This window comes from Salmo salar, chromosome ssa11 (assembly GCF_905237065.1).
Source record: "Salmo salar chromosome ssa11, Ssal_v3.1, whole genome shotgun sequence".
In the NCBI taxonomy this organism is placed as follows: domain Eukaryota; kingdom Metazoa; phylum Chordata; class Actinopteri; order Salmoniformes; family Salmonidae; genus Salmo; species Salmo salar.
In genome coordinates, this window is record NC_059452.1 from 36,617,000 (window position 1) to 36,640,304 (window position 23,305).

The window sequence follows — 23,305 nt, forward strand, 5'->3', positions numbered from 1 at the left end:
AAATTGATCAGAAATACAGTGTTGACATTTACTAATGTTGTAAATGACTATTGTAGCTGGAAACTGCAGAATTATTATGGAATATCTACATAGGCCCATTATCAGCAACCATCACTCCTGTGTTCCAATGGCACGTTGTGTTAGCTAATCCAAGTTTATCATTTTAAAAGGCTAATTGATCATTAGAAAACCCTTTTGCAATTATGTTAACACAGCTGAAAACTGTTGTTCTGATTAAAGAAGCAATACAACTGGACTTCTTTAGACTAGTTGAGTATCTGGAGCATCAGCATTTGTGGGTTCGATTACAGGCTCAAAATGGCCAGAAACAAAGCACTTTCTTCTGAAACTCGTCAGTCTATTCGTGTTCTGAGAAATGAAGGCTATTCCATGTGAGAAATTGCCAAGAAACTGAAGATCTCATTTTACAATACATTTTAGTCATTTAGCAGATGCTCTTATCCAGAGCGACTTACAGTAGTGAATGCATACATTTCATTTCATACATAAAAAAAATAAAATAATAGTACTGGCCCCCCGTGGGAATCGAACCCACAACCCTGGCGTTGCACACACCATGCTGGCGTTGCAAACACCATGCTCTACCAACTGAGCCACAGGGAACTCGTACAACGCTGTGTACTACTCCCTTCACAGAACAGCACCAACTGTCTCTAACCAGAATAGAAAGAGGAGTGGGAGGCCCCAGTGCACAACTGAGCAAGAGGACAAGTACATTAGAGTGTCTAGTTTGAGAAACAGACGCCTCACAAGTCCTCAACTGGTAGCTTCATTAAATAGCACCTGCAAAACACCAGACTCAACTTCAACAGTAGAGGCGAATCCGGGATGCTGGCCTTCTAGGCAGAGTTGCAAAGAAAAAGCCATAACTCTGTCCAGTGTTTGTGTTCGTTTGCCCATCTTAATCTTTTCTTTTTATTGGCCAGTCTGAGATATGGCTTTTTCTTTGCAACTCTGCCTAGAAGGCCAGCATTCCAGAGTCGTCTCTTCACTGTTGACGTTGAGACTGGTGTTTGCGGGTACTATTTAATGAAGCTGCCAGTGAATCACACTTCACCATCTGGCTGTCTGATGGACAAATCTGGGTTTGGCGGATGCCAGGAGAACATTACAAGCCCGAATGCATAGTGCAAACTGTAAAGTTTGGTGGAGGAGAAATATTGGTCTGGGGCTGTTTTCGTGGTTCGGGATAGGCCCCTTAGTTCCAGTGAAGGGAAATCATAACACTACAGCATACAATGATATTCTAGACAATTCTGTGCTTCCAAATTTGTGGCAAAAGTTTGGGAAGGCCCTTTCCTGTTTCAGCATGACTGCGAGCCAAGCCTAATCGCCCAACATCAGCAACTGACCTCACTAATGCTCGTGTCTGAATGGAAGCAAGTCCCCGCAGCAATGTTCCAATATCTAGTTAAAAGCCTTCCCAGAAGAGTGGTGTTATAGCAGCAAAGGGGGGACCAACTCCATATTAACTTCTTATGGATGGGTGGCAGTATTGAGTAGCTTGGAGTAAGAAGGTGCCCAGAGTAAACTGCCTGCTACTCAGGCCCAGAAGCTAAGATATGCATATTATTAGTAGATTTGGATAGAAAACACTCAAGTTTCTAAAACTGTTTGAATGATGTCTGTGAGTATAACAACTCATACGGCAGGCAAAAACCTGAGGAAAAAAATCCAACCAGGAAGTGTTGAGGGGGGGCATTTTGCACTTCCTAAGGCTTCCACTAGATGTCAACAGTCTTTAGAACATTGTTTCATGCTTCTACTGTGAATGGGGAGAGAATAAGGGCATATGGAATCAGCTGACTGAGAAAATGACATGAGCTCAATCACGCACCCTCCCGTGAGAGTTAGGTGTGTTCCTTTTCATTTCTGAACATAAAGGAATCATCCGGTTGGAATATTATGGAAAATTTATGATAAAAACATCCTAAAGATTGATTCTATACATCGTTTGACATGTTTCTACGAACTGTAATAGAACTGACTTTTCGTCTGAACTTACTGCACGAGCACAGTGCATTTGGATTACTCGACTGAACGCGCAAACAAAAAGGAGGTATTTGGACATAAATATGGACTTTATCGAAACAAAACAAACATCTTTGTGGAACTTGGATTCCTGGGAGTGCATTCCGATGAAGATCATCAAAGGTAAGTGAATATTTATAATGCTATTTGTGACTTCTGTTGACTCCAAAATGGCAGGTATCTGTATGGCTTGTTTTGATGTCTGGGCGCTGTACTCAGATTATTGCAAAGTTTGCTTTCGCCATAAAGCTTTTTTGAAATCTGACACAGCGGTTGCATTAAGGAGAAGTTTATCTAAAGTTCCATGCATAACACTTGTATTTTCATCAACATTTATGATGAGTATTTCTGTAAATTGATTTAGCTCTCTGCAAAATCACCGGAGGTTTTGGAGGCAAAACATTACTGAACATAACGAGCCAATGTAAACTGAGATTTTTGGATATAAATATGAACTTTATCGAACAAAACATACATGTATTGTGTAACATGAAGTCCTATGAGTGTCATCTGATGAAGATCATCAAAGGTTAGTGATTCATTTTATCTCTATTTCTGCTTTTTGTGACTAGTTGCTGACCTAACATAATCGTTTGGTGTGCTTTCGCTGTAAAGCCTTTTTGAAATCGGACATTGTGGTTGGGTTAATGAGAAGTTTATCTTTAAAATGCTGTAAAAAACTTGTATGGTTCACAAATTTTAATTATGAGATTTCTGTTGTTTTGAATTTGGCGCTCTGCACTTTCACTGGCTGTTGTCATATCGATCCCATTAACGGGATTTCAGCCGTAAGAAGTTAATGCCCATGATTTTGGAATGAGATGTTTGACGAACAGGTGTCCACATACTTTTTGGTATTAGTGTATGTACACACACACACACACACACACACACACACACACACACACACACACACACACACACACACACACACACACACACACACACACACACACACACACACACACACACACACACACACACACACACACACACACACACACACACACACACTGTGAGGTTGGAATAATACAGTAACATTGCGGACAATGCCCTTTTAATGTAAGAGCTGGAGTTCTAACCGGACTGGTGACATCACCAGGCGGTAAATGTATTTAAATACCAATTCCAGGTAGTTTTCAGTTGTCCCCTCCCTTAAACACACTGTGACTGTGCTATCAGAATTCTTGCTTCAGAAATTGTTCTTTGCTATGCTATTATTGACCATTTGAATTGAAAACAATCACAGCAAGGTACTTACTTAATTGTTACCCAGAAATGATGTGATGTCTGCATTGTAGCTTTAAAGCAGGATCATCACATTCCAGGTGGAATAAGACTATAATCTCAAAGGGTTCAGAGACTAACAACAAAGGCACACACAGTCATGCATATATTGGCATTTACCTGGCCCTCTAAGGGGGCAGAGGACCTAAACCATGCCAGGATAATGCACCCCACACCATACAGTGGCTTGTGAAAGTTTTCACCCCCCTTTGGCATTTTTCCTATTTTGTTGCTTTACAACCTGGAATTAAAATAGATTTTTTTGAGGTTTGTATCATTTGATTTACACAACATGCCTAACATTTTGAAGATGCTAAATATTTTATATTGTGAAACATGAAGACAAAAAAACGGAAAACTTGAGCATGCATAACTATTCACCCCCCAAAGTCAATACTTTGTAGAGCCACCTTTTGCAGCAATTACAGCTGCAAGTCTCTTGGGGTATGTCTCTATAAGCTTGGCACATCTAGCCACTGGGATTTTCACCCATTCTTCAAGGCAAAACTGCTCCAGCTCCTTCAAGTTGGATGGGTTCCGCTGGTGTACAGCAATCTTTAAGTCATACCACAGATTCTCAATTGGATTGAGGTCTGGGCTTTGACTAGGCCATTCCAAGACATGTAAATGTTTCCGCTTAAACTACTTGAGTGTTGCTTTAGCAGTATGCTTAGGGCCATTGTCCTGCTGGAAGGTGAACCTTCATCCCAGTCTCAAATCTCTGGAAGACTGAAACCGGTTTCCCCCAAGAATTTCCCTGTATTTAGCACCATCCATCATTCCTTCAATTCTGACCAATTTCTCAGTCCCTTCCAATGAAAAATATCCCCACAGCATGATGCTGCCACCACCATGCTTCACTGTGGGGATGCTGTTCTCGGGGTGATGAGAGGTGTTGGGTTTGCACCAGACATAGCTTTTTCCTTGATGGCCAAAAAGCTAAATCTTTGTCTCATCTGACCAGATTGCCTTCTTCCATATGTTTGGGGAGTCTCCCACATGCCTTTTTGCGAACACCAAAAGTGTTTGCTTATTTTCTTTCTTGAAGCAATGGCTTTTTTCTGGCCACTATTCCGTAAAGCCCAGCTCTGTGGAGTGTACGGCTTAAAGTGGTCCTATGGACAGATACTCCAGTCTCCGCTGTGGAGCTTTGCAGATCCTTCAGGGTTATCTTTGGTCTCTTTGTTGGCTCTCTGATTAATGCCCTCCTTGCCTGGTCTGTGAGTTTTGGTGGGTGGCCCTCTCTTGGCAGGTTTGTTGTGGTGCCATATTCTTTCCATTTTTTAATAATGGATTAAATGGTGCCCCGTGGGATGTTCAAAGTTTCTGATATTTTTTATAACCCAACCCTGATCTGTACTTCTCCACAACTTTGTCCCTGACCTGTTTGGAGAGCTCCTTGGTCTTCATGGTGCCGCTTGCTTGGTGGTGCCCATTGCTTAGTGGTGTTGCAGACTTAGGGGCCTTTCAGAACATGTGACACTTAGATTGCACACCGGTGGACTTTAATTCATTATGCCACTTATGAAGGTAATTGGTTGCACCAGGGAGCTTCATAGCAAAGGGGGTGAATACATATGCACACACCACTTTTCTATTTTTAATTTATAATTTTTTGAAACATGTTATTTTTTTCATTTCACTACACAAATTTGGACAATTTTGTTTATGTTCATTACATGAAATCCAAATAGATTTAAATTACAGGTTGTAATGCAACAAAATAGGAAAAATGCCAAGCGGGATGAATACTTTTGCAAGGCACTGTAACAGAGACCCTCAAAGGGGATGAGAGGTCCTAAACCATGCCAGGACAATGCACTCCACACCATAACAGAGACCACAGAACCCTCATTTACTCAAGTGATTCCATTATTTTGGCAGTTACCTGTAGACCTCTATAGCAGTCCTCTATAGCAGTACCAGCTTAGGAGAGCCACTTGCAGATTCAACTTCAGCCCGCTATCCACCCCCCCTCCTCTTCTACCCACTGCCCCACAGATCTCATGGCTGATAACAGTTTGATGCCATTGTTCCACAGGTGTCAGGGCTGAGGCTGATATGTTTGATGCTATCTGTTCCTCCCACCTGCACCAAATGTACAGTACTTCTCATCCTAATAGCTTGTTCTCCATCTGATAACCAAGACTTATTTTCTAGTTTGCCGACCCTTTACAATAAAGCAGCACAGTACAGGAAGTAGCTGCTCATGGAATATGACTACGGGACACACAATACAAACCCTATGGATATTACAGGCATCTGATAGATGCCAGCCACACTAAGTCTGTGAGCCCAGCCGCCATCCTTTCATAGCTAGCTAGCATGGCGAGTTACTACCAACCTACGTACCTACCGCTGCACCTTAACATTCCCTCAGCACCCTGCAGGAGAGAGATAACACTACTAGAGGTCGACCGATTAATCGAAATGGCCGATTAATTAGGGCCGATTTCAAGTTTTCATAACAATCGGTATTTTTGGCCACCGATTTTAGCCGATTTAAAAAAATAGATATATAATAATTTAACACCTTTATTTAACAAGGCAAGTCAGATTAAGAACACATTCTTATTTTCAATGACGGCCTAGGAACTGGGGTTAACTGCCTTGTTCAGCGGGGATTAGTTTTTGCAACCTTCGGTTACTAGTCCAACGCTCTAACCACCTGCCTTACATTGCACTCCATGAGGAGCCTGCATGGCAGGTTGACTACCTGTTACGCGAGGGCAGCAAGAAGCCAAGGTAAGTTGCTAGCTAGCATTAAACTTATCTTATAAAAAACTATAAATCTTAACATAATCACTAGTTAACTACACATGGTTGATGATATTACTAGTTTACCTAGCTTGTCCTGCGTTGCATATAATCGATGCAGTGCCTGTTAATATCGCATTGAATCACAGCCTACTTCGACAAACGGGTGTTGATTTAACAAGCGCATTTGCGAAAAAAGCACTGTCGTTGCACCAATGTACCTAACCATAAACATCAATGCCTTTCTTTAAAATCAATACACAAGTATATATTTTTAAACCTGCATATTTAGTTAATATTGCCTGCTAACATGAAATTGTGTCACATCTCTAGCGTTCATTGAACGCAGAGTCAGGGTATATGCAATAGTTTGGGCTGCCTGGCTCGTTGCGAACTAATTTGCCAGAATTTTACGTAATTATGACATGCCATTGAAGGTTGTGCAATGTAACAGGAATATTTAGACTTAGGGATGCCCCCTGTTAGATAAAATACGGAACAGTTCCGTATTTCACTGAAAGTAAAAAACGTTTTGTTTTCGAGATGATAGTTTCCGGATTCAACCATATTAATGACCTAAGGCTCGTATTTCTGTGTTTATTATATTATAATTAAGTCTATGATTTGATATTTGATAGAGCAGCCTGACTGAGCGATGGCAGGCAGCAGCAAGCTCGTAAGCATTCATTCAAACAGCACTTTCGTGCGTTTTGCCAGCAGCTCTTCACTGTGCTTCAAGCATTGCGCTGTTTATGACTTCAAGCCGGGTGGGTATAATTTGTGGAACGTTCCAAAAGGAATCTACTCCAAAAACTTGGTAAATAACAAGGTTGACAAAAAACAATGCATACAAAGTTGTATAGTGGCAGAATAAGATACCGGGTAGGGAGTGGTTTATTTCATTGTTTCTCACTCGTCACATTTATTTCCGAAAAATGTCTGTCCTCACTCTGGTTGCCTATGGACAAACATTAAGAATAAGCTACGTGGTGAGTTGATGCCTATTCGGCAGCTAGTTAGCTAGGTTTGTATGCGTTGCTACTTTGTATGCGTTGTTGGTTGGCAACCTCTTACTTTACGTTTGTTGGAACAGATTCCTGTTGTTACGTTCCACAAATTATACCCACCCCTTCAAGCCTATCAACTCCCAAGATTAGGCTGGTGTAACCGATGTGAAATGGCTAGCTAGATAGCCGGATGCGCGTTAATAGCATTTCAAACATCATTCGCTCTGAGACTTGGAGTAGTTGTTCCCCTTGCTCTGCATGGGTAACGCTGCTTCGAGGGTGGCTGTTGTTGATGTGTTCCTGGTTCAAGCCCAGGTAGGAGCAAGGAGAGGGACGGAAGCTATACTGTTATACTGGCAATACTAAAGTGCCTATAAGAACATCCAATAGTCAAAGCTATATGAAATACAAATCGTATAGAGAGAAATAGTCCTATAATAACTACAACCTAAAACTTCTTACCTGGGAATATTGAAGACTCATGTTAAAAGGAACCCCCAGCTTTCATATGTCCCCATGTTCTGAGCAAGGCACTTAAACGTTAGCTTTCTTCCATGGCACATATTGCACTTTTACTTTCTTCTCCAACACTTTGTTTTGCATTATTTAAACCAAATTGAACATGTTTCATTGTTTATTTGAGGCTAAATTGATTTTATTGATGTATTATATCAAGTTAAAATAAGTGTTCATTCAGTATTGTTGTAATTGCCATTATTACAAATAAATAATTTCTTTTTTTCCCTCTTCTTTTTAAATCGGACGATTAATCGGCATCGGCATTTTTTTGGTTCTCCAATAATCGGTATCGGCGTTGAAAAACCATAAATCGGTCGACCTCTAAACACTACCTACCCAAAATCCAAATCAGGGCTGTGGCACATGGCTGTATTTCAACTGTCAGTCAGTCAAAGACAACAGGCCAAGAAAGCCAACACATCCAACATCCCTTCCCTCTGTCCCTAGACTCCATCTACTTCCGCCGACCCACTATCTCATCATCTCACCCCATAATAACCCACCTGGGGAAGGCGTCGAAGCAGTAGGTCTTGCGTGTGTCAGGGAAGGCCACTCGCAGGCCGGACATAAGAGGTGAGTGCAGGATGACGGCAGCACACTCGTAGCGCGCCGCCAGATCCACCGTGGGTACCGTGCCGATGCTCTGGCCGTACAGGATGATGTTCTCTGGGGTCACTCCATACCTCGAGAGGAAGGAGGTTAGGTGAGAGAGAGAGGGGTTAGGCGAGAGAGAGAGAGGGGTTAGGCGAGAGAGAGAGGGGTTAGGCGAGAGAAGATGGGGGATAGACAGTCCGATAGTTGTAGACAAGGATATGAAGGAAAGGGGGTGATAAAAAAAGGAAAGAAACAAATTAAGGTTAATAGATCAGACCCAGACTAGTACCATCATCCTCCTACTAGGAAATATCTGACCCAGACGACTACCGTCATCCTCCTCCTAGGAGATATGACCCAGACTACTACCATCATCATCATCCTCCTCCTCCTAGGAGATATGACCCAGACTACTACCATCATCATCATCCTCCTCCTCCTAGGAGATATCTGACCCAGACTACTACCGTCATCCTCCTCCTAGGAGATATCCGACCCAGACTACAACCGTCATCCTCCTCCTAGGAGATATCTAACTCAACATGACATCACTGTACAACAAGGAGACGATATCTCCTATCTAACATCCCTGTACAACAAGGAGACGATACCTCCTCCTATCTAACATCCCTGTACAACAAGGAGACGATACCTCCTCCTATCTAACATCCCTGTACAACAAGGAGACGATACCTCCTCCTATCTAACATCCCTGTACAACAAGGAGACGATACCTCCTCCTATCTAACATCCCTGTACAACAAGGAGACGATACCTCCTCCTATCTAACATCCCTGTACAACAAGGAGACGATACCTCCTCCTATCTAACATCCCTGTACAACAAGGAGACGATACCTCCTCCTATCTAACATCCCTGTACAACAAGGAGACGATACCTCCTCCTATCTAACATCCCTGTACAACAAGGAGACGATACCTCCTCCTATCTAACATCCCTGTACAACAAGGAGACGATACCTCCTCCTATCTAACATCCCTGTACAACAAGGAGACGATACCTCCTCCTATCTAACATCCCTGTACAACAAGGAGACGATACCTCCTCCTATCTAACATCCCTGTACAACAAGGAGACGATACCTCCTCCTATCTAACATCCCTGTACAACAAGGAGACGATACCTCCTCCTATCTAACATCCCTGTACAACAAGGAGACGATACCTCCTCCTATCTAACATCCCTGTACAACAAGGAGACGATACCTCCTCCTATCTAACATCCCTGTACAACAAGGAGACGATACCTCCTCCTATCTAACATCCCTGTACAACAAGGAGACGATACCTCCTCCTATCTAACATCCCTGTACAACAAGGAGACGATACCACCTCCTATCTAACATCCCTGTACAACAAGGAGACGATACCTCCTCCTATCTAACATCACTGTACAACAAGGAGACGATACCTCCTCCTATCTAACATCCCTGTACAACAAGGAGACGATACCTCCTCCTATCTAACATCCCTGTACAACAAGGAGACGATACCTCCTCCTATCTAACATCCCTGTACAACAAGGAGACGATACCTCCTCCTATCTAACATCCCTGTACAACAAGGAGACGATATCTCCTATCTAACATCCCTGTACAACAAGGAGACGATATCTCCTATCTAACATCCCTGTACAACAAGGAGACGATATCTCCTATCTAACATCCCTGTACAACAAGGAGACGATACCTCCTCCTATCTAACATCACTGTACAACAAGGAGACGATACCTCCTATCTAACCCAACATGACATCACTGTACAACAAGGAGACGATATCTCCCCAGCTAACTCAACATGACATCCCTGTACAACAACACGCCATAACAGGAAGTTTACAATGTAATAAGTAAACAATGCAATATAATAATACATGCCATTTAGCAGAGGCTTTTAGCCCGACGCGACCTAATCATGCTGGCATACATTTTATGTATGGGTGGACCCAGGAATTGAACCCACTATCTTGCCGTAGCAAGCACCATGCTCTGCCAATTGAGCTACAGAGGATGTCATGAAATAACATTGATGACATCATGATATACTTAACCCTTATCAAATCCAACTGACATGAAACATCTACTCTTATCAGCACATCAGTTAGAGTTGAGTTGAGTTTACACAGTGAAAGGAGAGCTGTGTAGTTAAATCCAGACTTGTGTACAGAGCTATACTTATATATACACACTGTATGTAGCTCAGCTACGTTGCTATGTAGCTTAGTCTCTAGGCTCGTGGCGAGAGCAAACCTCAGGGAACCCGATCTTCGGGGAGCTGTGTGTCAGGTATGCGGTGAAGTCTGCCAACAAAATGGAAACATTTGATACTTGACCTAAAGGCCAGGCCTTACAAAGGTTTCGAAAGGCTAGTCCCCTTTGAAGGCGAAAGTTCCCGGGGAGACAAAACAGCTGCGAACCCCGTGTGTGTGCGTGCGTGCGTACAAAGGCAGGCAAGGCAGAGAGGAAGGGAGTACTGTACACGGTGTTCCCTGAGACTGCCCTCAACGTCACGTTCTGCTTTGTTGGGCCTTTTAGAATGAACTCTGAGAACTCCAAGAAAGTGTGGAATGCATGGGGGTGAATCAAAGGCTTACACAAGCTAAGATGTAACACGCAACACGCCTTACAGTTAGGCATGGCTAAATATGTGGAAGGTGAGTAGGTGCATGTAAATTTACCCATGAAATTACGCTGTACAATTAGGCCCAGCTAAGGAGGCGGAGGGTTGAAGGAGGTGTGTGATTGGGTGTGTGTGTTTGAGGGTGTGCACCAGGGTTTCTGTTACCCAGTAAATGCTGGCTTTTGGCCCCCAAAAATAAATGAAAAGCCGATAAAGTCAGCCAAAATGTTGCCGGCTCAATTTCTTTCTCTCAAAATAATGCTTTTTATTAATTGATGGAAATGCCAGTCGACGTGCTCTAACTTCAAAGGCAAATATACTGCATGGGTTAATAAATCCTCAGGCTGCTGGGTAATTCATGTGTGTTTCTATTTTCACTCACGCAAAAGATGTGAGGTTCCCATAAGGGACCAGCTAAGTACACACCGACTGGGCAACATTTCCCCAGATTGTGTTGATTATGCCCGTTTCACTGAGCCCGAGAGGGGATTCTTTCTCCAAAACAGAGTAAAGATGGCTTCCAGAGCGCGCTCTCTCGAAGACACAGTAACGAGGCCGATGGCTTCCAGATCGCTCCTTCTCGAAGACACAGTAACGAGGCTGATGCACATTAAGCTACTCCAAGGAGTAGGACAGTTTGGACATCCCAACAGCAGCGGCTCACTTTGAGCAGGCAAAGGTCCGCTGCAAACTCAAGTAAATTAGAGGCAAATTGTGTTAGTCAGGCCTGGTCCTAGCAGTTCTGCTGCCGCCCTAGGCCAGATCAACATATGCCGGCCATGTCATGTACAGTATAAAGATTTGGAATGGATTTATATAGTAAAGGGATCATGTGTAATTGGTGCATTGTGGATCATGTGTAATTGGTGCATTGTGGATCATGTGTAATTGGTGCATTGTGGATCATGTGTAATTGGTGCATTGTGGATCATGTGTAATTGGTGCATTTCAGTTGAGCTTATTCCGTAGCACTTGGAAACTAAACATCGTTGTCATCTATTCACATCGGATAGTTCCAATGTTGCAATCACTAGGCAGCTAACTGCCTACAGTAGGAAACTGAGCCGGTATCAATAAGATACCTATATTACAGGACACCAGTCACGGCCCCACGATAGTTCAAATTACAACGTTTGTGCGTTTGAGAGGGGCATCTAGAGAGAGCAAGAAGGTGAGTGAGGAAAATAGTGTAACCAAGAAATAAACACAGAAACAGAGGAGTGAGTGGACGACGTGCCCCTCACTTTTCATCCAGTCAGCCAAGAGCGCTTTAATAACAAGATCCCAACCCAAATCTAACTGTTCCATCCAGGAGGAAAAGTTCAAGGTTTTGGCCTTAGAGGCAAGCTGCAGTAGCTACAAAAAAACTGACTTATAAATGAATAATATGGACCCAGTGATTCTTAAAGAATATAACGTAGAAATGCCTCAGGAGCTCAGATCAACTGTCGTAACCAAATCAGAACCCAAAATAAGCTTTACTCCAATGTTTGTAAACAAAGTAAATGTAAAAAACACTGTATAACCTCAAAACATGGTTAAAACTATTTTAATATCATGGATGGTCAGTCCTTGCATCCATAGCGCTGTGTATGAATTTGAGAGTGGTTCCATTTCTATAGCCCTATCCCTCAGCTTTTTAGCAAACGCTTTGTTATCGTTTCAACTGCTGATTGACGCTTTAAGTTTGATGCAGGTATTTATTAACCAGGGATGTTTAAAGGATGAGACAAGTCCACTTCCCTTTTAGTTTCCCCTGCTAAGGTATCACAAGCTGGACATCTTTGTTTGCAGACACGGCTGTTATTGAAGTCCCTAAGGCAGTGTTCTCCCAGTTCTGGAGAAAGCAACAAGGTGTACAGGATATTTGTTCCAGCCCAGTATTAACATACCATATCAGACGCCATTCTAACACCAATGTAGTGAATATTCAAGCCTAGTTGAATGAGGTATATTAGAACTGGGTTAGAAGAAAATAAGAAATGCCTGCAAACAAACCATGTGGGTCTCCAATATGAGGAATAATGACCCTTGACCTGAGTAAAGGTCAGGCATTGAGATAAACAGGTCAAAAAGTCACTGAGACACACCAAGTGGTGATTTCAGATGTGAAATTTAAAAAGACATCCACTGCCAAAGTATGACTGGAAAAAGGGCTGTTCGCTCGAGAGAAAAATGGACAGGAAATCGAATTGCGTTTAAACTGGACAAAAACAAGAACATTCTCTTAATCCATGCTAATCAGGGAATTGATCATAACCCACCGCTTGGAGAAGCAGTGACATGTGGAGTGAGGGAAAATAAAGTGTTTAGTGAAAACACTTGTCCAAACACCAGAGGCACTGAATGGAAGGAAAGCTACAGAGAGAGAACTACTGGAGAGGAAAAGAGAGATATTCAAAAGAGTAGTCAAGCCCAGTGCGGATGCCATGTTTCCATAAACAAACATCCATTGGTGAGATTCAATGGGAAAATGGGGCTAGCACGACAGGGCAACCTTGACGTCCAGGTCAGCACTGAATCGACCTCAAGAAAGTCCACTACGTAACAAACCAACAAAATGTAGCCCAATATATAGGCTAGGTTTGCATTCCCCCGTACATGTCATACTTTTTACCATAACTGGTGAAAGAGAAAGAGTTAGGCTGAGAGGGAGCACAGCAAGAATGAAAGCAGTTGTACAGGGAAACCTTGTCAAGTCAACAAATTGCAAAGAAGTGCTCGCTCAAAAAGTCCTTACACTTGTGGGCTGATGAATCCTTATAACAGTAGACTAATCATCAGAGCATGCCAAATATACAGACTTGAAATCAACCTTCAAGTCAAAAAGCCAGCACCGAGTTGAACTCACGAGCATTCACTAGAACCAGAAGAAGAGCGAGTTAACAGGTAGCAGAAATAATGAAAGCAAGCCCTAAGTGCCTTGGACATGAACTAAAAGAGTGTTTCGTGTCGCGAGAGAAGGGTGTTAGCGAGATAAAGCGCCTTATATACAGTAGTCTCAGTTTTGCGAAACGGCTCATGGGAGCCGATGTTGTCAGGCAGAAACTTCCCTCCGGTTGACAGTCTTTACCCCAGCTCTGAGGTGAATTAAACATCACAAAACCAAACTTGTTGTGGAAATACGACTGCAAATACCAGCTCACCCATTCTAGTGAATTTCTTTGGTGTTTTCTATCACAATAAATCAGATGTTTAATTGGAAGAATAGTTTGTTAGAAGGAGTTGGAGTTGAGCACTTTTGTTTGAAGAGAGGATCTTATTGGTTGTTATTCAGAGCATCCTGCCTAAGAATTTATCAAACTCCAGGTGTGCATCTCAAGTAGTTTCCTCTCGTTTTCCACTCATGCGAATTCCAGGTAGACACTACCAGCAATACTTTCAACCCTCAAATTGTCAGATGAAGACGAGGAGAGGAAGCCACTTTAAACCATGGTGCAGCCTACAGTATGTGCAAATGTGTTCAGAGAACATTTCCAAGGATGTAAGCTACGTGGAGAGGACAAAGGGGCAAGAGCCTCGGGTATTCGGCGGTACAGACAATTTAATTTGAACTTCTGATGACATTTAGCGAGACCTAGCCTTGGCATTCTACAAGCCCATTCGCCGTTCTCAATGCATTAATAATGAATGTGAGATTTTAGTTTTTTAATTTCCAACCATTTTGTCCTTTCCTGTATATTGGCTGTTTTTGTTTTCTTTGTGTTGTCGTAATTGAGTTTCTATTTAATTCTTTACACTAGTTATTTTCTGTATCTGGGTTTCAGCCACGTTTCAGCCTACTGTGTTTCCATCTAGCTACTCATCTTATGCACCAATTGTCATTCAATGTCCCCATGTCTTATTTAAGAAAAATAATAATATTACCATGTTATCACATAGGAATACATGCTGGGTTAAAGATGCTCGTTAACAACTTGTTAAACAGCATGAGTAGGTTCTCTCTTAGAAGGACAGAGGAGGTTCAGAACTGGTCAGGTCATATGTCCATGGATGCCTGAGGCACTGGGATGGCCAGCCTGAGGAGAGGTGAGAGGAGAGGAGAGAGGTCTTTACTCCTGTCATGATTGAAACGATTCAGTGGAAAACAGCCTGGCAGAGAGCACCTAGACAGCTCTGACAACTGGTCACAGGCTGTGGAGAGTGAACAGAAATGAGGCACAAAGGTCCATTAACATCTAGGCTCAAACCATACGCAACTGGTCAACTCCACCCGCGTGGGGCAGAAGGGTGCTGCGTTGAAACGGATACTCCACCCCCGTGGGGAAGAAGGGTGCTGCGTTGAAACTGATACTCCACCCCCGTGGGGAAGAAGGGTGCTGCGTTGAAACTGATACTCCACCCCCGTGGGGAAGAAGGGTGCTGCGTTGAAACTGATACTCCACCCCCGTGGGGCGGAAGGGTGCTGCGTTGAAACGGATACTCCACCCCCGTGGGGCGGAAGGGTGCTGCGTTGAAACTGATACTCCACCCCCGTGGGGCGGAAGGGTGCTGCGTTGAAACGGATACTCCACCCCCGTGGGGAGGAAGGGTGCTGCGTTGAAACTGATACTCCACCCCCGTGGGGCGGAAGGGTGCTGCGTTGAAACGGATACTCCACCCCCGTGGGGAAGAAGGGTGCTGCGTTGAAACTGATACTCCACCCCGTGGGCGAAGGGTGCTGCGTTGAAACTGATACTCCACCCCGTGGGGCGGAAGGGTGCTGCGTTGAAACGGATACTCCACCCCCGTGGGGCGGAAGGGTGCTGCGTTGAAACGGATACTCCACCCCCGTGGGGAGGAAGGGTGCTGCGTTGAAACTGATACTCCACCCCCGTGGGGCGGAAGGGTGCTGCGTTGAAACTGATACTCCACCCCGGGGGCGGAAGGGTGCTGCGTTGAAACGGATACTCCACCCCCGTGGGGCGGAAGGGTGCTGCGTTGAAACGGATACTCCACCCCCGTGGGGCGGAAGGGTGCTGCGTTGAAACGGATACTCCACCCCCGTGGGGCGGAAGGGTGCTGCGTTGAAACGGATACTCCACCCCCGCGGGGAAGAAGGGTGCTGCGTTGAAACTGATACTCCACCCCCGTGGGGCAGAAGGGTGCTGCGTTGAAACTGATACTCCACCCCCGTGGGGCAGAAGGGTGCTGCATAGATGATTTCAGAGTTTCGTCTTTTCCTTTCTTTTCAAAGGATATCTTTAAGCCAGGCCCTGGAGTTTTCCCATGTCAGGTCACATGGTCTAATAGCCTACAGCCTGCACAGTCTGCTGGATGTGGGCACATTACCATCAACTGTAACCCAGCCTCTCTTTAGCTTGGTCTGTACTCTACTGTCCATACTAGAATCTGCTTCTCCCACAGAGCACCAGCCAAGCTATGAGGCTAGCTAGACCACGCCACGGTAGGAAGGGAACAGGGAAGCGACAGGATGAGCATCCTGAGGGAGCAGTAGGGCCGGGGTCAGCCAAGCGTTTATGGAGTACTCTTGTGCACTTCACCCACATTGTAACCATTTAGCCCGTTGACCCTATTTGCCTGAAAACACAAAAGGGGCATGGAGTTAAAAAGCCTTAACGCTTGTAGAAAAGGAGCATTAAAAAGCACCTCCCCTCTGGAGGATGAAACAACTGGTGTAGGGCTACACTTTGTCAAGTCCTTAGTCCCTGGAGCACAAAGAGACCATGACGCACCACTGAGGGCTTCTGAGAAGACACTGCCAACATGACAGTGAGTGTCTGATTGATCCCCCTAACATGTCGACAGCTGTGGAGGATTAGAAACTGGGCACAACGTACATTCCAGACCCCTTTCTAAATAGTTTTCAATTATTTTGCCGTAATGACTTAATCCCCTCGTGGATATGGTTCAATGTTCACGTGCTTTATGGGTGGGGAAAAGGGTGAAATTAATTCAGCGGGATTGATAAAGCTAAGCCTCCCACCAATGAATAATTTAGTGCAATGTTATTAGCTGCTCGTAAACACACGTGCAGCATGGGGCTAAGCCTAAATGATGGGGCTGTGTGAGAACTGTAATGAGCGACATTAGCATACACCAGCTTGTTTATTGATGTGAATGTTAAGAAAGGAGGGTTCCTCCACAAAACCAGTTGTGACTCTAGAGCTGGTGTAGAGAAGATGTGCATGGCCAGGTGAAGTTGTGACTCTAGAGCTGGTGTAGAGAAGATGTGCATGGCCAGGTGAAGTTGTGACTAGAGCTGGTGTAGAGAAGATGTGCATGGCCAGGTGGAGTTGTGACTAGAGCTGGTGTAGAGAAGATGTGCATGGCCAGGTGAAGTTGTGACTAGAGCTGGTGTAGAGAATATGTGCATGGCCAGGTGAAGTTGTGACTAGAGCTGGTGTAGAGAAGATGTGCATGGCCAGGTGAAGTTGTGACTAGAGCTGGTGTAGAGAAGATGTGCATGGCCAGGTGAAGTTGTGACTAGAGCTGGTGTAGAGAAGATGTGCATGGCCAGGTGAAGTTGTGACTAGAGCTGGTGTAGAGAAGATGTGCATGGCCAGGTGAAATTGTGAGGAGGGATTTGAAGGTCTGCTTATTCATCATTTTCATTTATTGGCAACAATTAGCAGCCTGTTGTATATGATTTATTACAGGGATTCAAGCTGAACAAGAAATATGGTTCCATATCTGAACCTATACTTAGTTTACAATATGTAGCTTAGCAACAAGGCAGGTTATTTGTCAGGCTCTCAATAGGACATCAAATCCAATTTTATTTGTCACATGCTTCGTAAACAACAGGTGTAGACTAACAGTGAAATGCTTTCTTACGGGTCCTTCAATGCAGTGTTAAAAATAAAAAGTAACAAATTAAACATTTAGTGACACAAGGAATAAATGCACAGTGAATAACAATAACATCACATATGAATGGAGTACCAGTACCAAGTCAATGTGCAGGGGTATGAGGTAATAACATGGCTATATGTAGGGAGTACCAGTACCAAGTCAATGTGCAGGGGTATGAGGTAATAACATGGCTATATGTAGGGAGTACCAGTACCAAGTCAATGTGCAGGGGTATGAGGTAATAACATGGCTATATGTAGGGAGTACCAGTACCAAGTCAATGTGCAGGGGTATGAGGTAATAACATGGCTATATGCAGGGAGTACCAGTACCAAGTCAATGTGCAGGGGTATGAGGTAATAACATGGCTATATGCAGGGAGTACCAGTACCAAGTCAATGTGCAGGGGTATGAGGTAATAACATGGCTATATGTAGGGAGTACCAGTACCAAGTCAATGTGCAGGGGTATCAGTACCAAGTCAATGTGCAGGGGTATCAGTACCAAGTCAATGTGCAGGGGTATGAGGTAATAACATGGCTATATGCAGGGAGTACCAGTACCAAGTCAATGTGCAGGGGTATGAGGTAATAACATGGCTATATGTAGGGAGTACCAGTACCAAGTCAATGTGCAGGGGTATGAGGTAATAACATGGCTATATGCAGGGAGTACCAGTACCAAGTCAATGTGCAGGGGTATGAGGTAATAACATGGCTATATGCAGGGAGCACCAGTACCAAGTCAATGTGCAGGGGTATGAGGTAATAACATGGCTATATGCAGGGAGCACCAGTACCAAGTCAATGTGCAGGGGTATGAGGTAATAACATGGCTATATGCAGGGAGTACCAGTACTAAGTCAATGTGCAGGGGTCTCAGTACCAAGTCAATGTGCAGGGGTCTCAGTACCAAGTCAATGTGCAGGGGTATCAGTACCAAGTCAATGTGCAGGGGTATGAGGTAATAACATGGCTATATGTAGGGAGTACCAGTACCAAGTCAATGTGCAGGGGTATGAGGTAATAACATGGCTATATGCAGGGAGCACCAGTACCAAGTCAATGTGCAGGGGTATGAGGTAATAACATGGCTATATGTAGGGAGTACCAGTACCAAGTCAATGTGCAGGGGTATGAGGTAATAACATGGCTATATGTAGGGAGTACCAGTACCAAGTCAATGTGCAGGGGTATGAGGTAATAACATGGCTATATGCAGGGAGTACCAGTACCAAGTCAATGTGCAGGGGTATGAGGTAGCTATGTACATATACTGTAGGTAAGGATAAAGTGACTTAAGTACATTCACTAAAGTAGGTCAAATAAATTTGACCAAATGATGGTTAAAATAATATCTAGGCCTACTAATGGTTAATAGCCGTTTATAACCATACCTTTTGGAGCGAGGCATGTCTCTCTGTCAAGCAACAGTGTCATTAACAGGTAGCCAGGCCTAACCATGACACACAGGCCAATAAATATGTCAGACCTGGCTAAAGCACGCTGACCTTTCATCTCCTGGTAATTCCATGAATTGAGCAGTGGATTATGGGATGGCCCTGAAAGAACCTGGGAGATCTACAGCCTCCTCTGATCTGCTACAACAGTCTAATATCAGGATACAGTGATAAACCCCCAACTTGTCTCTACAGAGAGTCAAATGTGTTTGTGGTTAGACTGTAGGTAGGCCTAGGTTGAGTGTATTGGCAGCTGAGTTAGGTCTAAAACATGGTGATTTTTGGCCCACCTGTGATTTCAGCTAGACAAAGGCTACCTGAACTAGGCTATATTTTGAGATATAGGGTCTATAAAATATCTGAGAATATCCAGGAACATTAGACCAGCTGGGTAAATAGGCCTCTATGATTGCAGTGTTGGAAAATACTCCCTGAAGACCAGAACATCAGCTAGGTTACATTAGGATGATCAAACACCACCTACAGGTGAACCAGTGTAACACTGTCCCTTCTCTCCCATCCAAGAGACAGTCCCAGGGGTCGGGTAAGTCGGGATGTGAAGATACAGGAGATTTACGACCGACAGACATGTACTTCAAGCTCATAAAGCAGAAGGCCAACATGGTGTGTAACGAGCACTGTAAATTCTGTCTCCCTGTAACCTCAGGGGGTCAGGCAGGGCACAACAGTGAGTCACGACTACAGCTCTGCGTCATGTGTACGTCAAGTGTCTCTTCACCACTATTTCAACAATAACATGGCACGACCATCTCGGAAACGTTGAGCAAGCAAGGAGAAAAACCTATCTGGAATGAAATGCAGCCGGTGTGTTACTAGGCAGGGTATGGCAGCCACAGGACTTTATAGTACTAAGGGCAGATTAATGCAGAGGGTGACCTCATTTACAAAGCAGCTCCTGTGGTAATCCGGACATATCACACCTGCCTGCCAGCATTACCAAGGCTAGGGAGGTTGAGGTAGCCCAGCTAGCTAGGTAGACCAGTCTAAATCAGAAGGCCTATATTAGTGTACAAGTCTGAAATGGCACCTGATTTCCTATAGTGCACTCCTTTGGGCAGAGCACCAAGCAACCCAGGCAAAAACAAATGTAGTGTACTTGCCCAGGGTTTCCCAAACTCTGTCCTGCCCCCCCGGGGGGCACATTTTGGGTTTTGCCCTACCACTACACAGCTGAATCAAATAATCAAAGCTTGATGAGTTGGTCATTTGAAATCAGCTGTGTAGTGCTAGGGCAAAAACCAAAGCATGCACCCCGGGGGGGCCCCAGGACCAAGTTTGGGAAACCCTGGTCTAGCCTATAATAGGATCAGGGTGTCATTACGATGCAGCCACAGAAAATATACTGCTCAAAAAAATAAAGGGAACACTTAAACAACACATCCTAGATCTGAATGAAAGAAATAATCTTATTAAATACTTTTTTCTTTACATAGTTGAATGTGCTGACAACAAAATCACACAAAAATAATCAATGGAAATCCAATTTCTCAACCCATGGAGGTCTGGATTTGGAGTCACACTCAAAATTAAAGTGGAAAACCACACTACAGGCTGATCCAACTTTGATGTAATGTCCTTAAAACAAGTCAAAATGAGGCTCAGTAGTGTGTGTGGCCTCCATGTGCCTGTATGACCTCCCTACAATGCCTGGGCATGCTCCTGATGAGGTGGCGGATGGTCTCCTGAGGGATCTCCTCCCAGACCTGGACTAAAGCATCCGCCAACTCCTGGACAGTCTGTGGTGCAACGTGGCGTTGGTGGATGGAGCGAGACATGATGTCCCAGATGTGCTCAATTGGATTCAGGTCTGGGGAACGGGCGGTCCAGTCCATAGCATCAATGCCTTCGTCTTGCAGGAACTGCTGACACACTCTAGCCACATGAGGTCTAGCATTGTCTTGCATTAGGAGGAACCCAGGGCCAACCGCACCAGCATATGGTCTCACAAGGGGTCTGAGGATCTCATCTCGGTACCTAATGGCAGTCAGGCTACCTCTGGCGAGCACATGGAGGGCTGTGCGGCCCCCCAAAGAAATGCCACCCCACACCATGACTGACCCACCGCCAAACCGGTCATGCTGGAGGATGTTGCAGGCAGCAGAACGTTCTCCACGGCGTCTCCAGACTCTGTCACGTGCTCAGTGTGAACCTGCTTTCATCTGTGAAGAGCACAGGGCGCCAGTGGCGAATTTGCCAATCTTGGTGTTCTCTGGCAAATGCCAAACGTCCTGCACGGTGTTGGGCTGTAAGCACAACCCCCACCTGTGGACGTCGGGCCCTCATACCACCCTCATGGAGTCTGTTTCTGACCGTTTGAGCAGACACATGCACATTTGTGGCCTGCTGGAGGTCATTTTGCAGGGCTCTGGCAGTGCTTCTCCTGCTCCTCCTTGCACAAAGGCGGAGGTAGCGGTCCTGCTGCTGGGTTGTTGCCCTCCACAGGCCTCCTCCACGTCTCCTGATGTACTGACCTGTCTCCTGGTAGCGCCTCCATGCTCTGGACACTACGCTGACAGACACAGCAAACCTTCTTGCCACAGATCGCATTGATGTGCCATCCTGGATGAGCTACACTACCTGAGCCACTTGTGTGGGTTGTAGACTCCGTCTCATGCTACCACTAGAGTGAAAGCACCGCCAGCATTCAAAAGTGACCAAAACATCAGCCAGGAAGCATAGGAACTGAGAAGTGGTCTGTGGTCCCCACCTGCAGAACCACTCCTTTATTGGGGGTGTCTTGCTAATTGCCTATAATTTCCACCTGTTGTCTATTCCATTTGCACAACAGCATGTGACACGTATTGTCAATCAGTGTTGCTTCCTAAGTGGACAGTTTGATTTCACAGAAGTGTGATTGACTTGGAGTTACATTGTGTTGTTAAGTGTTCCCTTTATTTTTTTGAGCAGTGTATATTAAGGCCATGCTGTGGACTTCTGGTATATGATCTGACATCATGAAAACTTCATCCTCACTTTCTTACCAGTACTTTTAATGCACTGAGTAACCTGCATGTTCAGCTGGCAAAACCCTATGCATTCATGTTCAGAAGGCCTACATAAGGTTGGATTTGAATTAATTCTACAGGTAGGGTATTATAACAGACCAAATCATTTCTGGAAGCTTGGGGATATTGTGCCTGGCCCTTCCCCAGCATTCAGCCATCTCCTCTAAAAGGGGCAGTAATCTTGTCTCAGAGCATGGGGGAAACCACACTTCATCTATGCCGCGGCACGCCTCCACTCCCGCCAGCGTTACCCCGGCAACAGTGAAGGATGGCAGAGAAAGACAAGTAGTAATGAAAGAATGAAACCAATAAAGGAGGTTTTTCTGATTCTTTTCATTGTCATCTGAAAGCAATGACATTCAAGGAATCTGTCCCTTAACTTTGTGACTGCCCTTAGCTGTGTTGAAAATAACCGTATAATGCACGAGGACGGAGGCCTGCACATGCCTAGTCAAACAACTGACATGACATTAATATGAATGTAGCTTGGAGAGAATATCCCGGTGAGCGATGCAAGGTGAGCAGCATCAGGCTCGTCTCACAATGGCGACCCGTCATTCAGGGCAGGTGGGGCAGAAAATACTTTGGGCGGGGGGTTTGGGGACTTGCCTGTCATTTTGGCATTAATACGTGTCACATATCAGTTTTCAAATAACGTACATTTTTTTATATATAATTGAGTTAATGAAGCCACATACAAACATGGTCTCTTTTTTGTTTTCTTGAGTAAAGCAGCTCCAAAACGCAGGTGTTTCAGCCTAGCTCAGTGCTTTCTGTGGTGGAGGGGCAGGCCAGCAGAAAATAGGAACATTGCACCGTGATTAGCTCAGCATTGCACCGTGATTGGCTCAGTGTTCTGTCACTCATGGGGACACTACGTCACACACCTTCAGTAAGGGTAGATATAAAAAATGTGAGCCCTTTGGGTTCTGCCATGGACTTAGATTAGAAGTGTCCATCCAAGAAGGCTCAAGGTCATTGGCCACAGATAAAACGACGTCAAATCACATTATCTACAGTAGCTTTGATTGGACTGATCTTAGCTAGCAGTCATCAACATGAATCAAGTCGACAATCTACTGGCAAATCCTATTTAATCCTCCTCATATGAAGAGAAATAATATATACAAACTTTTCAGTGCAAATCGGCCATAAAGATTACACAAGTTGG

The 23,305-nt window shown here is 44.5% G+C and overlaps 1 protein-coding gene across 1 annotated transcript in view; it reads right to left on the reverse strand.

Moving 5' to 3' along the window:
- Positions 1-23,305, reverse strand: part of abhd17c (abhydrolase domain containing 17C, depalmitoylase) — a 43,140-nt gene that overhangs the window by 6,174 nt on the left and 13,661 nt on the right. The window contains exon 2 of the mRNA XM_045689457.1: positions 8,126-8,305. Coding sequence (XP_045545413.1) covers positions 8,126-8,305 — 180 coding nt within the window. The remainder of the gene's footprint in view (positions 1-8,125; positions 8,306-23,305) is intronic.